A 20,230-nucleotide genomic window follows, 5' to 3' on the forward strand; every position below is an offset into this window, starting at 1 on the left:
CGGAAAGTGCATTTTATAGGAAAGGCGTAAATTCATGTAAAGTCAGCACTTAAGTGCAAAATAATTCATTCAAATTCTGTAAGACTGTGTCAGAGAATAATCAGGTTCATTAATATGTGAGTGCAGGCTTTCTTGGCAAATTTCATATATGAAGTCTTCACGGGTTGTCAGCCGAGTAGCGTCATCATCTCATAGCAACGTTTCGATGTAATGCGTCTCCATCATCTTCAGGCGAAGTGTCGGGATATTGTCGGTTGCAGGCTAATATCTCTGCTGGACCGCTCTCTGCTTCCTGCTGCCGGCCAGTCACGAGCCTGCGAAATCGCCCGATGCACCTGGAGCGGCCGGTGGTGGAGGGGACGCATGTGCGGGGTTCGTGTCCCGGTGTCCATCTTTGTCTGCTCCGTTCATGGCCCTTGGTGGAACGGAACATTCTTCTCTGATTTTCCTCACTACAGGCTCCCAGGCTGTGGTGAGATGGTAGCCACTGTTGCAGTTGATTAGGTTGTCGTGTAACCGTATTTCCATGGACTCTTTGATTACTGAGTCCCAAAATCCATTTGTACTGCATATTTTCTTTGTGTCCTCAAAATCGAAGGTGTGCTTCACGTCAATACTATGTTCCGCCACAGCAGATTTGTTGGTCTGACCCAAGCGTACATGCCTGATGTGTTCATTGCGGTGCTGTAAGATGCAACACTGTGTGTGTCCTATATATTGACTCCCACATTCTCATCTTGTACACACCAGGTGCCATCAGACCTAGTGGATCTTTGGTTGAACCAAGAAGGTCTTTGATTTTTCCCACAGCACAGAAAACAGTCTTCACTTTATTTTTCTTGAGAATTCTCGCGATCTTGGCCATTGGAGGACCTGCGTATGGCAAAAATGCACAGCCCATTGCTTTGTCTTCATGGGGTCTCTCTTCTCTCTTCTTGTGGTCGGTCTTCAGAGCCCTCCTTATTTCTGTCTCACTGTATCCATTTTTCTTGAAGGTGTCCTTGAGGTGTTGCAATTCTCCTGGAAAACTTGCCTTATCGCAAAGGGACTTGGCCCTGTGCACTAAGGTGTTGAGTACAGAATTGCGTTGCGCAGGGTGGTGGCAGCTGTTGGCATTAAGATAGAGGTAAGTGTGTGTTTTCTTTCTGTACAGTGTGTGTCCCAGCGTGCCGTCCATGTTTCTTGTGATCAGGATATCCAGAAAGGGTAAGCTTCTGTTCTCTTCTATCTCCATGGTAAATTTGATATTTCCATGTATACCATTCAGGTGTTGATGGAACTCTAGTAGTTTGTCCCTGCCATGTGGCCAAATTACAAAAGTATCATCAACATACCTGCAGAAGGCTTTTGGCTTGTGTTTAGCAGTGCATCTGCAGTTGGGAATGGCTAAAAAGGTAGAACCAAAATCCGTATAACTGCTTGGGATATACATTGTTTCCAAATTTAACTGGCAACCCCTTATCAACCATGACTGCAAAAAGTTATCAACAGTGTCCTATCTCATCTGGAAACCGTCTGATCTAGTACATAACAAATCTCAGAACAGCTTACTTTGGACTTTTTCACTCACTTATATATTATGGGCTGTTACTATGAGGCCACTCATGTCATGACAGTGATGTACTACCGATGCAGAAAAAGGTGCCACGAATAATGTGCAAGATTGTTCTCCTAGGGAACACTGCCATCCCTTATTCATCAAAATGAAAATGATGACAGTGATAAATCTTTATATTTATGCATCACTGATATAAGCTAAAAAGAACAGAACAGAATTTAACACCAAAGAGAACATACACTTTCATGACACCAGAAACAAAAAGAGTATTGACATTCCTAGACATAGGCTGACAAAAACAGGCAACTCTCACAAAGTTAACTGTTTGAAATTGCTTAACAAATTACCATATACTGCACTCAATATACCTTTCAATAATTTTAAAAGTAAACTGCACAAATGGTTAATATAAAATCCACACTACAGTCTTACAGAATTCTTGGATACTTGTAACATAGAAATTGAGTTTTAAGTCTATGATTGCAATTCTGTGCAATTGATTAATGTAGCATAAATAATTTGTACTTGTACTGTAAACACTAACTAATATAGTAATTTCTTATGTATCTTGACATCATTATAAAACCTATTTCACTACATGTGGTCAATGGCAAATAAAGAATCTGAATCAGTCCCTATCGTTTTTGTTAACTTGTAAATTGCTACACCGACGGATAAACAGGTGGTGTATGTATCGTCAAGAATTCGATTTTGAAGTAGTATACATAAAAGGAAATCAAAACATAATAGCTGATGCTCTTTCTCAACTACCACAAGGCTTAGAGGAATTCAACGATCTTGTAGAGCAGGAAGGTAAAACAAGAGCTATGTTAATAGAGGACAAAACACTCCGATCATACTATGTCCATATATATAAACACATGGAGCAATTACGGGAGGAAGACACACACTGCAGTAAGGTAAGAGCAAAACCTATACATAACGGTGATGAAAAATTAAAAAGATTTTTCACTATTTACAAAGGTGTTCTGTTCCACAGGAACCCTCCCAAATTAGAAATGGCGCGTGTGTTTGCCAGAGGAAGATGTGGATGATTTTATCTTATATACGCACAATACTTGGGGCCATTATAGCACTGGAAAATTTACTTATAAAATAGCTAAATATTGTTATTTCCCCAATCTTAGACGAAGAGCACTACAGGGGGTAACGAAGTGTATTGTTTGCCAGAAAGCAAAACATTCTAACATCTCCAAACAGATAGAGCTACATCCTATTGTGGCTAAGAAACCTCTAGAAAAGGTATCATTAGATGTGTCTGGACCCTGTCCCAGAGGTAAAGAGAGTAAAATATATAGTAGTCCTGCATATATTTTCATAAAATATGTAAAACTGTATACTGTACAAAAGTTACAGCCAGTTCAATAATAAGATGAATTAAAGAGGATTATTTTGCACAAGTAGGAAAATCAGAAGTCATGTTAACAGATAGTGCCTCACATTTTGTTGCATGTAAATGGAAAGAGTTTGTAGATTCCAACCAAATCAAAGACATTTTAGTCTTCAAATTTCATCCTGAAGCATCCCCCATAGAAAGGGTGTTTAAGGAATCCAACAGGTTTGTGAGGACCTATATACCTCGTAAACATACCAAGTGGATTGAATATGTCACACCTCTCTTACAAGTTGTTAACAACCTTCCACAAACATCAACCGGATTTACACCAAATGAGCTGATGTTCAAATGCAAACAAATAGATGAATGGCAAAACCCTTTGCCCAAGATACTGATATCAGAATTATCGCTGGATGATAAAATATGACAAGCAGTAATCTACCTTGAAACCTGGGCTAAATGCAGAAAAGGTATTTACGACAGAAAGCTGAAATGTACAACACAGTTTTACATAGTACAAATGGTATTACTTCGAACACATCCCAAAACCACAAAAATTGGAAAACTGAACTGTAAGTGGCAATTACTATACACCAGACCATACACAATTACTAAAATCTCCTACCCAGGAGCATACAGATCGGCACACAACACGGGTAAAGACGAGGGCCTTTACCCACACAAAGACATCAGAACATTTATATACTGAAGAAGGGCTATATACCCTCTAAGTTGTACATATGTATAACAATATTAGATTTAAGGTGCTGGAAGATCATATTCCAGAATTTATGTTGTTAGTTGATAAGGAAAATTTTTGTTTGTGTTGTTTTTCTTATATGTCAAATGTGTAAATGATAAGGTGAGTGGATGTAACAAGAAAGAATTTTACTTTTGCGTGTCTAGAGATGACGATACTTTAAACACAATGCTTCGGCTTGCGCGTAGCCCAGATGTAAATGATTAAACAAACTTGTGAAATTCACGGTAGCGCGCAATACAATACACAACTCGCCGTGACATTAGTTTAGTACAAGTGCATTTGGGAGCAAGCTAGTTGACAAACCGTGCGCACCACATAGACACAGCTGCAAGTGTTGGGAGCACCCAAAACAAAAAAACCCTAAGAGCTACAGCCTGCACTAGCATTTTTAAAGCCTATTGTATAAACAGGGACATAGAAAATTAAAGGAGAGTCTATACTACAACTACGACACTCTACACAATAAAAAACAAAGATAAGCTAAGGGATTATATACATGGAAAGGGATCATTAACTATGAGATGTTTACTGAATGTATGCTACTATATACATTATATCTAAATATTTTCAAATTTAAGTATTGAAAGTACATGCACTAATTATAATTGAGAGACCAGAAAACTCTTGATGCAGGTAAACAAGCGAGTACAATATAAGTGGCAAACCATGATACACTTTATCTTTCAGATTTATAAAGTAAGTAGATGCGCACACATGACGTTAAATGAGTTTGTGATAGCACGACTGCACACTGAAGTAAATAATACATGGTTGAATATAAGAAAGAGGTACTAGTGACCATTGAGCCACTGTACACTTATCTATGAAAACTTAGTTTTACATTAGTGTTAAGTTTTTTCTTCAAGGGAACCTTGCATCAACACATCCTAAAGTACAGAAAGATAAATGCTTGTCGAGTGTAAAGTACCATATAAACATAGGAAAGGACTGCAGCACAAGTAAATATAGTTGTAAGTTTATGATATGTGTGAATGTGATAATGTGAAAATATGTGTAGAAGGAAACAGTTACAGTACATCACATACCACGATGCTGAACTAAGGTTGAGCACTACCAAATAATTAAGGGGTCAAAACCAAACGTTGACTGCCCATGAAAGCGTCAAACATCTGATGTACATTGAAGTATTTATACATGTTGTTACTCATATAAACACTGTTTTACGCTCATTGCACATAACATATAGTATTCATGATACAACTCTGTATACCTCAGCATATGAAATGGTTCATCCTTTATACAATGAACATAACAAGTAAATATTGAGCTGCACTTTAAACACTGAATAAGTATTCGATACGATTGGTATTGTCAGGTTTGCATTGTGTTTATTAACAACAAACTAATTTGTTCTTGGGGACTCAGTTAAGACCAGCAACAAGATGGAACTGAGCACATAAATGCCTTTCCATGAAACTTCTTCAACCTTTTAGTGCGTAGAACCTTTCTGGAGAATGCTAGACAGGCGAGACCAAGCGTAGTTACTGGAACTGCGCACAGAATCTATTGTAGCAACTATTGTTTACTTTTTTAATTCTTTGAAACTGATAAATATGCTGTGACAAGAAGTCACTGTAAACTGAAATGAAATGTATGACCGTTTATGCGATAAAAGATAACAAAATCTATTATTGTATGAATGTTGTGTAAAGAATATAAAACCAAATGAGAGTAAAAAGTATACTCATATAATTGGAGCTGAACAATGTAATGAAATTATAATTTAACAAAATGTACTAAAACAAAACAACAGTCAGACTATAATGTTTACAGGATGGTCCATTGATCGTGACCGGGCCAAATATCTCACGAAATAAGCGTCAAACGAAAAAACTACGAAGAACGAAACTTGTCTATCTTGAAGGGGGAAACCAGATGGCGCTATGGTTGGCCCGCTAGATGGTACTGCCATAGGTCAAGCAGATATCAACTGCGTTTTTTTAAATAGGAACCCCAATTTTTTATTACACATTCAAGTAGTACGTAAAGAAATATGAATGTTTTAGTTGGACCACTTTTTTCGCTTTGTGATAGACGGCGCTGCAATAGTCATAAACATACGGCTCACAATTTTAGACAAACAGTTGGTAACAGGTAGGTTTTTTAAATTAAAATACAGAACGTAAGTACGTCTGAAAATTTGATTTTGGTTGTTCCAATGTGATACATGTACCTTTGTGAACTTATCATTTCTGAGAACGCATGCTGTTACAGTGTGATTACCTGTAAATACCATATTAATGCAATAAATGCTCAAAATAATGTCCGTCAACCTCAATGCTTTTGGCAATACGTGTAACGACATTCCTCTCAACAATGAGTAGTTCACCTTCCGTAACATTTGCACATGCATTGACAATGCGCTGACGCATGTTGTCAGGCGTTGCTGGTGGATCACAATAGCAAATATCCTTTAACTTTCCCCACAAAAAGAAATCTGGGGACGTCAGATCCGGTGAATGTGCAGGCCATGGTATGGTGCTTCGAAGACCAATCCACCTGTCATGAAATATGCTATTCAATACCGATTCAACCGCACACGAGCTATGTGCCGGACATCCATCATGTTGGAAGTACATCGCCATTCTGTCATGCAGTGAAATATCTTGTAGTAACATTGGTAGAACATTACGTAGGAAATCAGCATACATTGCACCATTTAGAGTGCCATTGATAAAATGGGGGCCAATTATCCTTCCTCCCATAATGCCGCACCATACATTAACCCGCCAAGGTCGCTGATGTTCCACTTGTGGCAGCCATCATGGATTTTCCATTGCTCAATAGAGCATATTATGCCGGTTTGGTGAATGACGCTTCGTCGCTAAATAGAACGCGTGCAAAAAATCTGTCATTGTCCCGTAATTTCTGTTGTGCCTAGTGGTAGAACTGTACATGACATTCAAAGTCATCGCCATGCAATTCCTGACGTGTAGAAATATGGTACGGGTGCAATCGATGTTGATGTAGCATTCTCAACACCGATGTTTTTGAGATTCCAGATTCTCGCGCAATTAGTCTGCTAAAACACCTCCTTGAGCATCATCATTTGTTGCACGTCTTCGTTTCGCATGTGGCTGAACACTTCCTGTTTCCTTAAATAACGTAACTATCCAGCGAACGGTCCGGACACTTGGATGATGCCGTCCAGGATACTGAGCAGCATACATAGCACACGCCCGTTGGGCATTTTGATCACAATAGCCATACATCAACACGATATCGACCTTTTCCACAATTGGTAAGCGATCCATTATAACACGGGTAATGTATCACGGATCAAATACCGTCCGCACTGGCGGTATGTTACGTGATACCATGTACTTATACGTTTGTGACTATTACAGTGCCATCTGTCACAAAGCGAAAAAAGTGGTCCAGCTAAAACATTCATATTTCTTTTTGTACTATACGAATATGTAATAAAAAATGGGGGTTCCTATTTAAAAAACACAGTTGATATCCGTTTGACCTATGGCAGCGCCATCTAGCAGGCCAACCATAGCGCCATCTGGTTTCCCCCTTCAAGCTAGACGAGTTTCGTTCTTTGTAGTTTTTTCATTTGATGCTTATTTCATGAGATATTTGGCCTGGTCACTAACAATGGACCACCCTGTATAAGCAATCATAATGGCATATCAGCAAATGAATAGAATAAGTTTATTTTTATAGTTGTTTTTGTATTTTTTGTTATGTGTATAGTATGATTTGGAAAGGACACTACAGAAATTTTGTGCAATGCAATTGTACGAAAGAAACTCAAAAAAAAGAAAACTGCCTGCAAAGTGTTAAGCGTGCATGTGAGATATGTGGGTGTGCACGTGATAAACTAAACATGACAATACTTAATGTAACATGAATTTTCTATGCTCGACAATGTCGTACAAGCAGCGAGGAACTTACTTTGTCGACAGAGGTCTGATGTATAGCTGGTGTCGCCCCTGAATAAGTGGGAGCAACAAGGTGAAATAAATTCCTCAGGCTGCTGACATGGAAACCAGTTTTTACCATATTGAAGATTTCACAAAGGATCATGCCGCTGAGCTTCACGAATTTGCGCAGTGAAGGCTACTATGAATGCACGACATGGACACACTGACTTTAGATTAAACACGTGAAAGCGAGCTGGGGCGGTAACGGACGTCAAGCTGCGCGCGCATGCTCCGCAAGCTAAACACTGGGCAGATACTGACTGACAATAATGGGACTACACAGTTACAGCAAGCACTTTGTTATGAAAGAAAACGTATGTATGTATGTATGTATGTATGTATGTGTTAAGGGAAGCTGACATGTGTATAAATTGATAACCACACAGGATAACTCCAATGGCTGAAAAATAAAGGCTATGCCCAGACCGGCCAGAGTTATCAACCCAAAGAAAAGTGAAAGAAGCCCGAACACTGTGCACCTCCATATGACGTCAGCGCACAGTGGGCGGGAGGGTGGTGGGGGGAGGGGGGCAATTGTAATGAATCATATTAGTATTATTATTTCTCTTTCCTGTCTCAGGCATTATGTCTGGTTAAAAATGGAAAGTGACGTGGACCTTGAACAAGCATGACTTCCTTTTAACTGTACGGTATATGTTACATTGCATTTAGGAACTTTTGGGTAATTGAACATGTGCCAATAATTACAGATTTCTGTAGTTGTATATATACGTTTGGATGTAGCTGTATTGCGTTGATGTACTGGTGGATATTGTGTGGTATGACTCCTGTAGTTGATAGTATAATCGGTATAATGTCAACTTGATCCTGATGCCACATGTCCTTGACTTCCTCAATCAGTTGGATGTATTTTTCAATTTTTTCTACTGTTTTCTTCTGTATATTTGATGTATTTGGTATGGATATTTCGATTAGTTGTGTTAATTTCTTCTTTTTATTGGTGAGTATAATGTCAGGTTTGTTACGTGGTTGTGTTTTATCTGTTATAATGGTTCTGTTCCAGTATAGTTTGTATTCATCATTCTCCAGTACATTTTGTGGTGCATACTTGTATGTGGGAACGTGTTGTTTTATTAGTTTATGTTGTATGGCAAGTTGTTGATGTATTATCTTTGCTACATTGTCATGTCTTCTGGGATATTCTGTATTTGCTAGTATTGTACATCCGCTTGTGATGTGATCTACTGTTTCTATTTGTTGTTTGCAAAGTCTGCATTTATCTGTTGTGGTATTGGGATCTTTAATAATATGCTTGCTGTAATATCTGGTGTTTATTGTTTGATCCTGTATTGCAATCATGAATCCTTCTGTCTCACTATATATATTGCCTTTTCTTAGCCGTGTGTTGGATGCGTCTTGATCGATGTGTGGCTGTGTTAGATGATGCGGGTGCTTGCCATGTAGTGTTTTCTTTTTCCAATTTACTTTCTTCGTACCTGTTGATGTTATGTGATCTAAAGGGTTGTAGAAGTGGTTATGAAATTGCAATGGTGTAGCCGATGTATTGAAATGAGTGATTGCTTTGTGTATTTTGCTTGTTTCTGCTCGTTCTATAAAGAATTTTCTTAAATTGTCTACCTGTCCATAATGTAGGTTTTTTATGTCGATAAATCGCCTTCCTCCTTCCTTTCTGCTTAATGTGAATCTTTCTGTTGCTGAATGTATGTGATGTATTCTATATTTGTGGCATTGTGATCATGTAAGTGTATTGAGTGCTTCTAGGTCTGTGTTACTCCATTTCACTACTCCAAATGAGTAGGTCAATATTGGTATAGCATAAGTATTTATAGCTTTTGTCTTGTTTCTTGCTGTCAATTCTGTTTTCAGTATTTTTCTTAGTCTTTGTGTATATTTTTCTTTTAGTTCTTCTTTAATATTTGTATTATCTATTCCTATTTTTTGTCTGTATCCTTGATATTTATAGGCATCTGTTTTTTCCATCGCTTCTATGCAGTCGTTGTGGTTATCCAATATGTAATCTTCTTGTTTAGTGTGTTTTCCCTTGACTATGCTATTTTTCTTACATTTGTCTGTTCCAAAAGTCATATTTATATCATTGCTGAATACTTCTGTTATCATTAGTAATTGGTTGAGTTGTTGATTTGTTGCTGCCAGTAGTTTTAGATCATCTATGTATAGCAAATGTGTGATTTTGTGTTGGTATGTTCCAGTATTATTGTATCCATAATTTGTATTATTTAGCATGTTGCATAGTGGGTTCAGAGCAAGGCAGAACCAGAAAGGACTTAATGAGTCTCCTTGGTATATTTCACGCTTAATCTGCATTGGCTGTGATGTGATATTATTTGAATTTTTTTGGATATTAGGTGTGGTTTTCCAATTTTTCATTACTATGTTTAGGAACTGTATCAATTTAGGATCTACTTTGTATATTTCCAATATTTGTAGTAACCATTAGTGGGGTACACTACCAACAGCTTTTCAGTAATCAATGTATGCGTAGTGTAGCAACCTTTGTTTAGTTTTAGCTCGATATGTCAACTCTGCATCTATTATCAGTTGCTCTTTGCATCCTCGTGCTCCTTTGCAACAGCCTTTTAGTTCTTCATTTATAATTTTGTTTTGTGTTGTATGTGTCATTAATTTCTGTGTAATGACAGAAGTTAATATTTTGTATATTGTTGGTAGGCATGTCATGGGGCGATATTTTGCTGGGTTTGCTGTGTCTGCTTGATCTTTAGGTTTCAGATAAGTTATTCCTTGTGTAAGTGTATCAGGGAATGTGTATGGGTCTGCAATGTAACTGTTAAATAATTTAGTTAGATGAGAATGTGTTGAGGTGAACGTCTTTAGCCAGAAATTTGCTATTTTATCTTTTCCAGGCGCTTTCCAGTTGTGAGTAGAATTAACTGCTTGAGTGACTTCATCTTGCAAAATTATCACTTCAGGCATTTGTGGTATCATCTTGTATGTGTCTGTTTCTGCTTGTATCCACCGTGCATGCCTGTTATGTTGTACCGGGTTTGACCATATGTTGCTCCAGAAGTGTTCCATGTCTGTTATGTTTGATGGATTGACTATTTTACTGTGCATGTTATCTACTGTCTGATAAAATTTCTTTTTGTTTGTGTTGAATGTTTGGTTTTGTTTCCAATTTATTATTATTATTATTATTTCTCTCGTTCTTTTCTTTTTATACATATAAGATATATGTAAAATAATAAGTTATTTTGTACCAGGGATACTACTGAGTCACAAACAAAGCAAGTAGAGAGATGTTCTTCAATTGATTAATTTCTATATATTCACCTATATGTCTCTATAAGTGGTAGCAGGAGGAGTATTACAAATTCTGCCACATTAATATTGTTCAAAAATGTGCATGGTAACCAGACATTAAAGAAGTGTTATAAAAGTTATTAGCAAGACAGTTCATTTATAACCGCATCTGTTCATCATTTTGCCCACACCGAGAATCCTGCATCAAGAGGATTGAAGCAAACAAGAAGAATTTGCGTGAACAGAGAGCAGACGATCCAGAACCAGTATTGTCATACCAAGTTCCATGCACAATGGTGGTAACAAGAAAAAGAAGTACATAAATTTAAATGCTGAATATATGTATTGAATATTGAAGGTCTGTTGATATTACTGCCAGTTGAAATTCACTCGGGATGTGTGTACTTTCCAATTTCTTTCAATCATTCTTTCCAATTTTTTTTACTTATTCAAGCAGCAATTATTTAATCAGTTTCCATTTTATATTATCTTTTATCCCCCCCCCCCCTATTCTTGCCACTACTCAGAGCAAAGACTGTTCCACACTATGAGGTGAATGTCACAGTTCGTAAGGTTGGCCATCCACATCGTGGTGTCCTGAGAATGTGATGATTGTGCAGTGTTCAGTTATAGCCTGGGGAAATCAACACACCAGGCAGCTCTTGAGAGTGGACTCACAAGGTGCGATGTGCATCAGATGTTGCATTAAGAATCAGACTTTCGAGAATTGAAACCTCATTATGTCCAGCAGCTGACACCAGAAGATTGTTATCACAGAATGGAGTATGGGGAGTTGATGTATTATGTTCAAGTATAATGACTTTTCTGGAGACTAGAAATCTACTCTGTAGGAATCAGCATGGGCTTCGAAAAAGACGGTCGTGTGAAACCCAGCTCGCTCTATTCGTCCACGAGACTCAGAGGGCCATAGACACCGGTTCACAGGTAGATGCCGTGTTTCTTGACTTCCACAAGGCGTTCGATACAGTTCCCCACAGTCGTTTAATGAACAAAGTAAGAGCATATGGACTATCAGACCAATTGTGTCATTGGATTGAAGAGTTCCTAGATAACAGAACGCAGAATGTCATTCTCAATGGAGAGAAGTCTTCCGAAGTAAGAGTGATTTCAGGTGTGCCACAGGGGAGTGTCATAGGACCGTTGCTATTCACAATATACATAAATGACTTGGCGGATGACATTGGAAGTTCACTGAGGCTTTTTGCAGATGATGCTGTGGTGTATCGAGAGGTTGTAACAATGGAAAATTGTACTGAAATGTAGGAGGATCTGCAGCAAATTGACGCATGGTGCAGGGAATGGCAATTGAATCTCAATGTAGACAAGTGTAATGTGCTGCGGATACATAGAAAGATAGATCCCTTATCATTTAGCTACAAAATAGCAGGTCAGCAACTGGAAGCAGTTAATTCCATAAATTATCTGGGAGTACGCATTAGGAGTGATTTAAAATGGAATGATCGTATAAAGTTGATCATCGGTAAAGCAGATGCCAGACTGAGATTCATTGGAGGAATCCTAAGGAAATGCAATCCGAAAACAAAGGAAGTAGGTTACAGTACGCTTGTTCGCCCACTGCTTGAATACTGCTCAGCAGTGTGGGATCCGTACCAGATAGGGTTGATAGAAGATATAGAAAAGATCCAATGGAGAGCAGCGCGCTTCGTTACAGGATCATTTAGTAATCGCGAAAGCGTTACGGAGATGATAGATAAACTCCAGTGGAAGACTCTGCAGGAGAGACGCTCAGTAGCTCAGTACGGGCTTTTGTTGAAGTTTCGAGAACATACCTTCACCGAAGAGTCAAGCAGTATATTGCTCCCTCCTACGTATATCTCGCGAAGAGACCATGAGGATAAAATCAGAGAGATTAGAGCCCACACAGATGCATACCGACAATCCTTCTTTCCACGAACAATATGAGACTGGAATAGAAGGGAGAACCGATAGAGGTGCTCAGGGTACCCTCCGCCACACACCGTCAGGTGGCTTGTGGAGTATGGATGTAGATGTAGATGTTGGATTGGCACAGAGATTGGCCACAATTGTTTCACAACATGCTGCGGAGTGATGAGGCCATTTTCTTTGTGGGAGGTTTCATGAATAGGGACAACTACCATTAATGAACAGGATCCTGGGGTTATGGTAGAAAAGACCCATTCTCATCAAAATGTGCCCACGTGGTGTGGGATAACAGCTAAAAATGTCATCGGCCCATATCTCCTGCATGACGCAATGAATGGGGAACGCTACCTTCAAATGCTTCAGGGTTATGTTTGACCCACAGTTCTGTATACCAAAGACATTATCTTCAAGCAAGACTTGCAATCTGGAAGTGATATGCAGAACTAGTTGGATGAGAAGTTTCCATGACATTGGCTGGGGAGATGTGGACCTCATGAGAGACCTGCAAGAAGCCCGGACCTGACATCCTGTGACCACCTTTTTATGGGGCTGGGCAGAAGAGGTGGTGTACCAGATGAAACCTTGCCCACGGGATGAACTGGAAGCACAGATTCTGGAAGTTCTTACCAACATCCCACACAACTTCCTCCGGAAAGGTGTGGATTCCATTCCAGGTCGTTTGAGGACACTGGTCAAAATCACAGGTGGCTACATCAAAATTTAATGGACTCAATAAATAACTGTGCAAAGATAAAAGTTATACATAAGTTTCAATACATAGTTATTTCCTGCCCACCTTGTAGAACTGGAACTATACAAGACTTAAGTGCACGCCTGTAGCAGGAAAAGGTTTCAACTTAATTAAGCAGTTACAGAAGGTACTAATAAAACTTACTAGAGATGGCTGGGAAGTCATACTGTGTGGAGATTTAAACATTGATTTCATCTCAGATGCTATTGACTGAGGAGACATAGTGTTGTTGATGCCCAGCCTTTGTGTGTTCCCCATATGAACATTGCCAACAAGAACAGGACAGAGTAACAGCGACTGATTATTTATGTTTAAATTCAACTGCCTTTCCACAAACAAATGTGAGCCACATAGTACATAATTTGCTCGCCCATGGTGATCGAGTGACAGCAATATAGCACCATCATCAATCTGGTATTTGCCAATTGCCTTTGCTTTTGGAATAGTAGTATCTTGGTCCTATACAACTGATTCAATTAATACATACTCTTAGTAAGGCATTTTATAAACAGCTTCAGCTAGAGGTTTGCTCCAACTTCTACGAATGAGTAAAGGACAACCTTTTCCATAACTTGTAACCATTGTCTGATAATTATTATGAGTAGATTCAATGGACAGGGATGATTACAAGTGGGTACACTGATTTTTAAAACTTTTGTCATATGAAATCCCTCGTTGATGTATATACCTTCCCTAGTAGTGTAACTATCCTCTTACAGATTTTATTCAATGAAAATAATCAGTGTGTGAAAATATAATGTGGATAGATACCAAATCTACTCTCAAAGCAGCTGCAGATATGGAAATGCGCAAGCTTTCAGAGCCAGCAGCTCTTTTTTCAAGCAGAAGGGTTAAAGGGAAGGAAGAGCCTGCCACCACTTGGTGAGTGAATTTTTTATCTATTACAGATTTTGTTAGTTTGGTTAGCAGGCTCACGACAGTAGTGAAGAAGAGCCTGAATTTGCCTGGACAGAGTCTCTTATACCTCAGCAATGCTGATACAGTTGGACAGATGTGTTGCATAGGTGTTCCAGGAGCTTGTGCACAAACAAATGTCACATCAACCATGCACAAATTACTTTGATCCTTTGTGTACAGAAAATATACACTTTCACACAAAAAGAGACATAGAATAAGGGAATTATCCAAATGGGATGGAAATTGGTAGATGTGCTGTACATGTACAGACAAACAAATGATTACAGTTTTAGAAAAATTGGATTATTTATTCAAGAGAAAGAGCTTCACAAACTGAGCAAGGCAATATCACGTTGGTCTACATCTGGCTCTTATGCACAGTTATTAAGCTTGTCATTCCTTAACAGGGATCTTTGATGTCCTTCTGAGGGTTATCATGCCAAATTCTGTCCAAGTTGTGAGTTAGATCATCAAAATCTAGAGATGGTTGGAGAGCCCTGCAAATAATGCTCTAAACATTCTCAGTTAGGGGGAAATCTGGCAACCTTGCTGGCCAAGGTAGAGCTTGGCGAGCACGGAGACAAGCAGTAAAAACTCTCACCATGTGCAAGTGGGTATTATCTTGCCAAATTTAACCCCAGGCTGGCTTGCCATGAAGGGCAACAAAACGGGGCGTAGAATATTGTCGATGAACCACAGTGCTGTAAGTGTGCCACAGAAGACAACCGAATGGGTCCTGCTATGAAAAGAAATGGCACACCCCAGACCATCATGACTGGTTGTCCGGTCATATGGCAGGAAACAGTCACATTAGTATCCCACCGAAGTCCAGGGCGTCTCCAAAAACATCTTCAGCCTGCAATCTCACTGACTGGAGTAAAATCGTCTTTAGTGTTGAGACCCACTTCAAACTGAGCCCTTACGATGAGACTTGTCCGGAGACACCCGAGACAGCAGTGATATATCCCGTGCCTCCATTTAGCCCTGCACACGCTGCTAGACAGCACTCTTCTCCCCCACCCATACCCTGCCATCCCTACCCCTTCCCCAGCCCCTCCGCACATAACGGTTGCACTCTGGTCTCAGCTGCCGGAGGTAACAGTCGTGTATATGAAGTGTAATTGTTTGTGTGAATGATTCTGCGCGCGTGTGTTGTAATAGTTTTTTTGTTATGTCTGTCAGCAGCTTAACGTGTCATCTTTATGGTGAGTGGCAATCTATCCTTTTCCTTACACTGTTGACATTCCAACCTGGATCTCCATTATCAATTGATAGCGTGGAAAACTATTTTGTGCTTCTAGTAAGATGCTGTATTATGCATCTTATTCAAAATAACTGAATTCTCAAAACTATATGGCAGAGCTGCCACCACTGAACAGAATTTTAGTGGTCTCCTGAACCTGCAAAGTACCAAACGGCTTGCAGTATGGTGTATTACATGCTGCATCTGCAATTCTTCAATCACAAAAGCAAGAAAACAAACCAACAAAAAACTATTTTTCTATTAATCTTGTCTTTTTAAAATTCTTAAATTATAATAATTGAATATTTCAAACACTAAAATTATACATTAAGTTGTTTTACATTACCATAAATGTATAAACTTACCAGCTCTGAAAACAATTTCAGAAATGCTGCTGAAGCAGCAGCATTCTGTGCAGCAGCTGGATGATCCCTCTTCTCTTCTATATTGTGCATGAAACTATAATGTAACCCGAAGTTACGAACCAGTTCTGAGGAAGTGGAGCAAATGTTGAATTTCTCTACAGCTTCCTCTAAGGTCAAATACATTGGTTTCACTTTGTTGTATTCTAGTTTATCACCAACTGTGTTCAATTCTTTCAATTTCCCATTCTCTGTCTGTCTATTTCCATGTTTCTCATTGATATATTTTCTAGTCCTCTCACTTTTCACACCTGTCAAACTTTCACTGATCTTTTCCTTTATTTGAGAATTTCTGGCTGTTAAATTAATACTATTTACATTTTGCAATTGTTTCGAATATGTTGTCGGTTTTAATGCTGAATAATCACTCTGATAAGTTGTCCTTGGTACCAATGGATTTTGTCTGAATTTCACAAGCATTTTCTTTCTTAAAGGATATTTTGATTCAGATGCTGATGGCGACACATTTTCAGTCATTCTGTCTTTCTCTTGAATGCATTTGTGCAACATGTTTGAATTCCCAGTTGATGAAGTAAATTCTTTTGACTGTGAGTGTACTGAAACACTTTTTTTGCCTGTTGTCTCCACTTGCGTTGACTTGAGGCAAGCACTGCTTCTACCAACTACATTTTTTGTTTTGTTCTTAGTTTTCTTTGATGAATTACAAGTTTCCTTGACTCTCTGGCCTTCTTTGATTCCATCATTCTGATTTGAGCACTCTGAACAAACAACTGCATCCAATTTAATACTTTGAGGTGGAGTCCAATTGTGCAACAGCTGATTCACTTCTCCACAGCTATAGGAAAGTCTCTGTCTTGCATCAGAGGTCCATGTGACAGCTTCTTCTAGGAAATGTATTAACCTAGATATAGAAATATATTTTATTAGTTCATGTCTTTCTGGAGATTAACCAAAACCAAAAATATGGAAAACTTCATGAATTATTATTCTCTGTGAATCAATATGAAAGTAGAATGTAAGACTAGTGGACTGACTTCCTCCTAATGCCAACTGAGAAGAACTATCTAATCCTTTTGATTTCCAATGTTATTGGCTCTGTACGGTATATGTTTCCAAAAGATAGAGCTGCCAAATAACAACAGACACTGTAGAATCAATCAATCAAAATACAAATAAAGTAAATGGTAGATTGGGTAGTACAAATGGTAACAATTGTAACATATTAGGAGTTTTCCATCAGAACACATGAGGCCTGTTAAATATGAAAGATTCCTGTGACTGATGTTTTCAGAATCCATGCTGGTTGGAATGGAGGTCATCATTGTTTTTGAGGTCTCATTACATTTAAGTTCAGTATTATGTTCTAATATTCTACAACAGATGGATATCAAGGATACTGAATGGTGGTTTTGTGAATCACTTTTACTATCCTTTTTGTAGAAGGGTATAACTTGTGCTTCTTCCAACTAGTGGGCACATTGTTTAGTTCAAGGGAACTATAGTAGATTATGGTTAAAAGAGGGACAAACTCAGTTACAAAGTCATCATAAAAACTAATAGCAATTATTTCATTTCCTGGAGTTTTATTCAATTTAAGTGATTTCAGTCACTTCTCATCACCACTGAAACTAATATCTACATCACTAATCTTTGCAGAGATGCAAGAATTAAACTGGGGCAATACTATTGTACTTTCCTTTGGAAAGGAACATTTGAAAATATAAATCAGCACCTCTGCTTTTGCTTGCTATCTTCAATTTCAGTTTCTGTGTAGTCTATGCTGCCACTGACAGGTTTTACATATTGCACTGTTAGCCGCTCCAAGCGGAAGATATCCTTTGTTGGTGCTCCACAATTTTCACGATTTCGACTGTGATAAACTGTTCAACTTTGACATTCTGGTATAGAAGGTGCCACAAATTCAGCTAAGAAAATATTTTACATATATAAGCCAACTTATGAATTTTCCTTTGTGAGAAATAGCATGTACAGGATAGATTCATCTCTAAACTCAAGATTGCAATATTTCACTGTTGGTCTCATTCTCACATAATCTTTCATTGAATGTACCAAGACCTGGGTGTATCATGATACACTGTGCTTTTTTTAACATCTGTGAGCAGTAAAAAACATTTGTATTATATTGTCAATTGTAAACTTAATTTGTACTTTTTTAGAAACCTTTGGCATCAGTATCCTCATCAAAGACAATCATTCCCTAATTTCACTGGACATTCATATGAAAAAAAGAGATAATTTTTGAGAATTTTTAGTGGTTATGAGTGTTGTGCATAACACATTTCATAGTAATTACAGTTACCGTTGTATATATTACAACAAATATATCATTTTATACTTAGTTTTCGGTTGTAACAGGAGTGTATATTGTCTAAGTTTATTGTAAATTAATGCTATTTTAGAAGCTGTTAGCCAGCATAACCTAAATGTTTCAGGGAATGAGTAAATTTAATCCCAAGTTTTTCCATAGTACAACAGATATCTGTTTTTGGCTGTTCAGTTCTTAAAAGCAGCTGGTAATACTTTTAGTGTATTACATCCATAAATTAAGAGAGAATCAGCAGCTTAGTTTAAAGTTATTTGTTTACTAATTGGTAAGCTATTGCACCAGCCACCATGTAGCCCCATTGTGACTGCTGTTCCCGGGCATGGAATGAATTTGTTGATGCTAGCAAGAAGCTGGAAATCACCCTGCCTACTGCCATGTGAGTGGAAGCTGCTGCGAATGTATGTATTTTGAGAGCAACCAAGAGTAAAGTACCAGATATACTCTCCTGAGCATGCTATATTCTCAACAAGTAGTATGATATTTATCACTACTCATCCACTTGACAGTGAGTGGTAGGTCTAGGCAACCGTACAGAGAACTTGGGGTGTTACACCAATCCCCCTAAACAACAAGTTCGAGATGCTGTCTTCCACCAAAGCTGAAACAAGTGAGATTCACTTCCTGTGTTGGAAAATGTGGTTTGCCCAGAGTCAAAAGGAGGCACATGAAAAAGGGTATGGATCTATTAATCACTGGAAGGTCAAAAATGCACAAAAACAACCAACCAATGTCCTTGACATTTATTTGTTGCAGAATCTTAGGCGTATTCTGAGCAAATGTAGGAGGTATCTTGAACAGAATGATCCCATCCATGCCAATCACGATGGATTCTGAAAACAACAACAATGTGAAACCCAATACGCACTTTTCTCACTTATGGGAATGAAGTGAAGTTTGGGACTGGATTGAGGATTTCTTAGTAAGAAGGACACAGTGTGTTATCTCGGATGGCGAATCATCGGCAGATATACAGATAACTTCAGGTGTACTTCAAGGAAGCTTGTTGGGACCCTTGCTATTCATGTTTTATACTAATAACCTGGCAGACATGATTAACAGTAACCTCAGACTTTCGCGGATGATGCAGTTGTCTATAATGAAGTATTGTCTAAAAAAATTCTGTAAACTTATTCTGTCATATCTTTAAAATGGTGCAAAGATTGCCAACTTGCTTCAAATGTTCAAAATTTTGCACTTCTCAAAATGAAAAAAAATTATAATAATAATAATAATAATAATAATAATAATAATAATAATATCCTACAACTACAATATCAATAAGTCACAGTTGGAAACAGTTAACCCATACAGATACATGGGTGTAATAATTTGCATGTGTATGAACCATACAAATGACATAAGCTCAGTTGTAGGTAAAGCAGCTGAGAGACTTCAGTTCAGTGGTAGAATACTAGTGAAATGCATCAGTCTACAAATGAGTTTGTTTACAAACACTCATGGGAGCCATTTTAGAATATTGTTCAAGTATATGGGACCCATAGCAAAAAAAGCTAACAGGGGTCATTGAATGTGTACCAAGAAGAGCAACACAAATGATCGCAGGTTTGTTAGCCCAATGGGAGAGCACCACAGAAATGCCGAAAGAACTGAACTGGCAAATGCTTGAGGAGAGATACAAACTATTCCATGAAAGCCTACTTCATAAGCTTCAAGAACCAACTTAATCTCTTAAAATATAGGAAAATATTACAACCCCCTGTGATACCAAGACTGGACTAATTACAGTGCTGACAAAGGTGTTTAAGCAAT

At 38.3% G+C, this 20,230-nt stretch overlaps 1 protein-coding gene across 2 annotated transcripts in view; it reads right to left on the minus strand.

Annotated features, from left to right (window-relative positions):
• LOC126251495 (uncharacterized) overlaps positions 1-20,230 on the minus strand; it is an 85,086-nt gene that overhangs the window by 17,588 nt on the left and 47,268 nt on the right. For both annotated transcript variants that reach the window (XM_049951965.1, XM_049951967.1), the window contains exon 2: positions 16,096-17,014. In XM_049951965.1, the coding sequence (XP_049807922.1) occupies positions 16,096-17,014 (919 nt within the window). The remainder of the gene's footprint in view (positions 1-16,095; positions 17,015-20,230) is intronic.

Source organism: Schistocerca nitens, chromosome 4 (genome assembly GCF_023898315.1).
Source record: "Schistocerca nitens isolate TAMUIC-IGC-003100 chromosome 4, iqSchNite1.1, whole genome shotgun sequence".
Classification (NCBI taxonomy): domain Eukaryota; kingdom Metazoa; phylum Arthropoda; class Insecta; order Orthoptera; family Acrididae; genus Schistocerca; species Schistocerca nitens.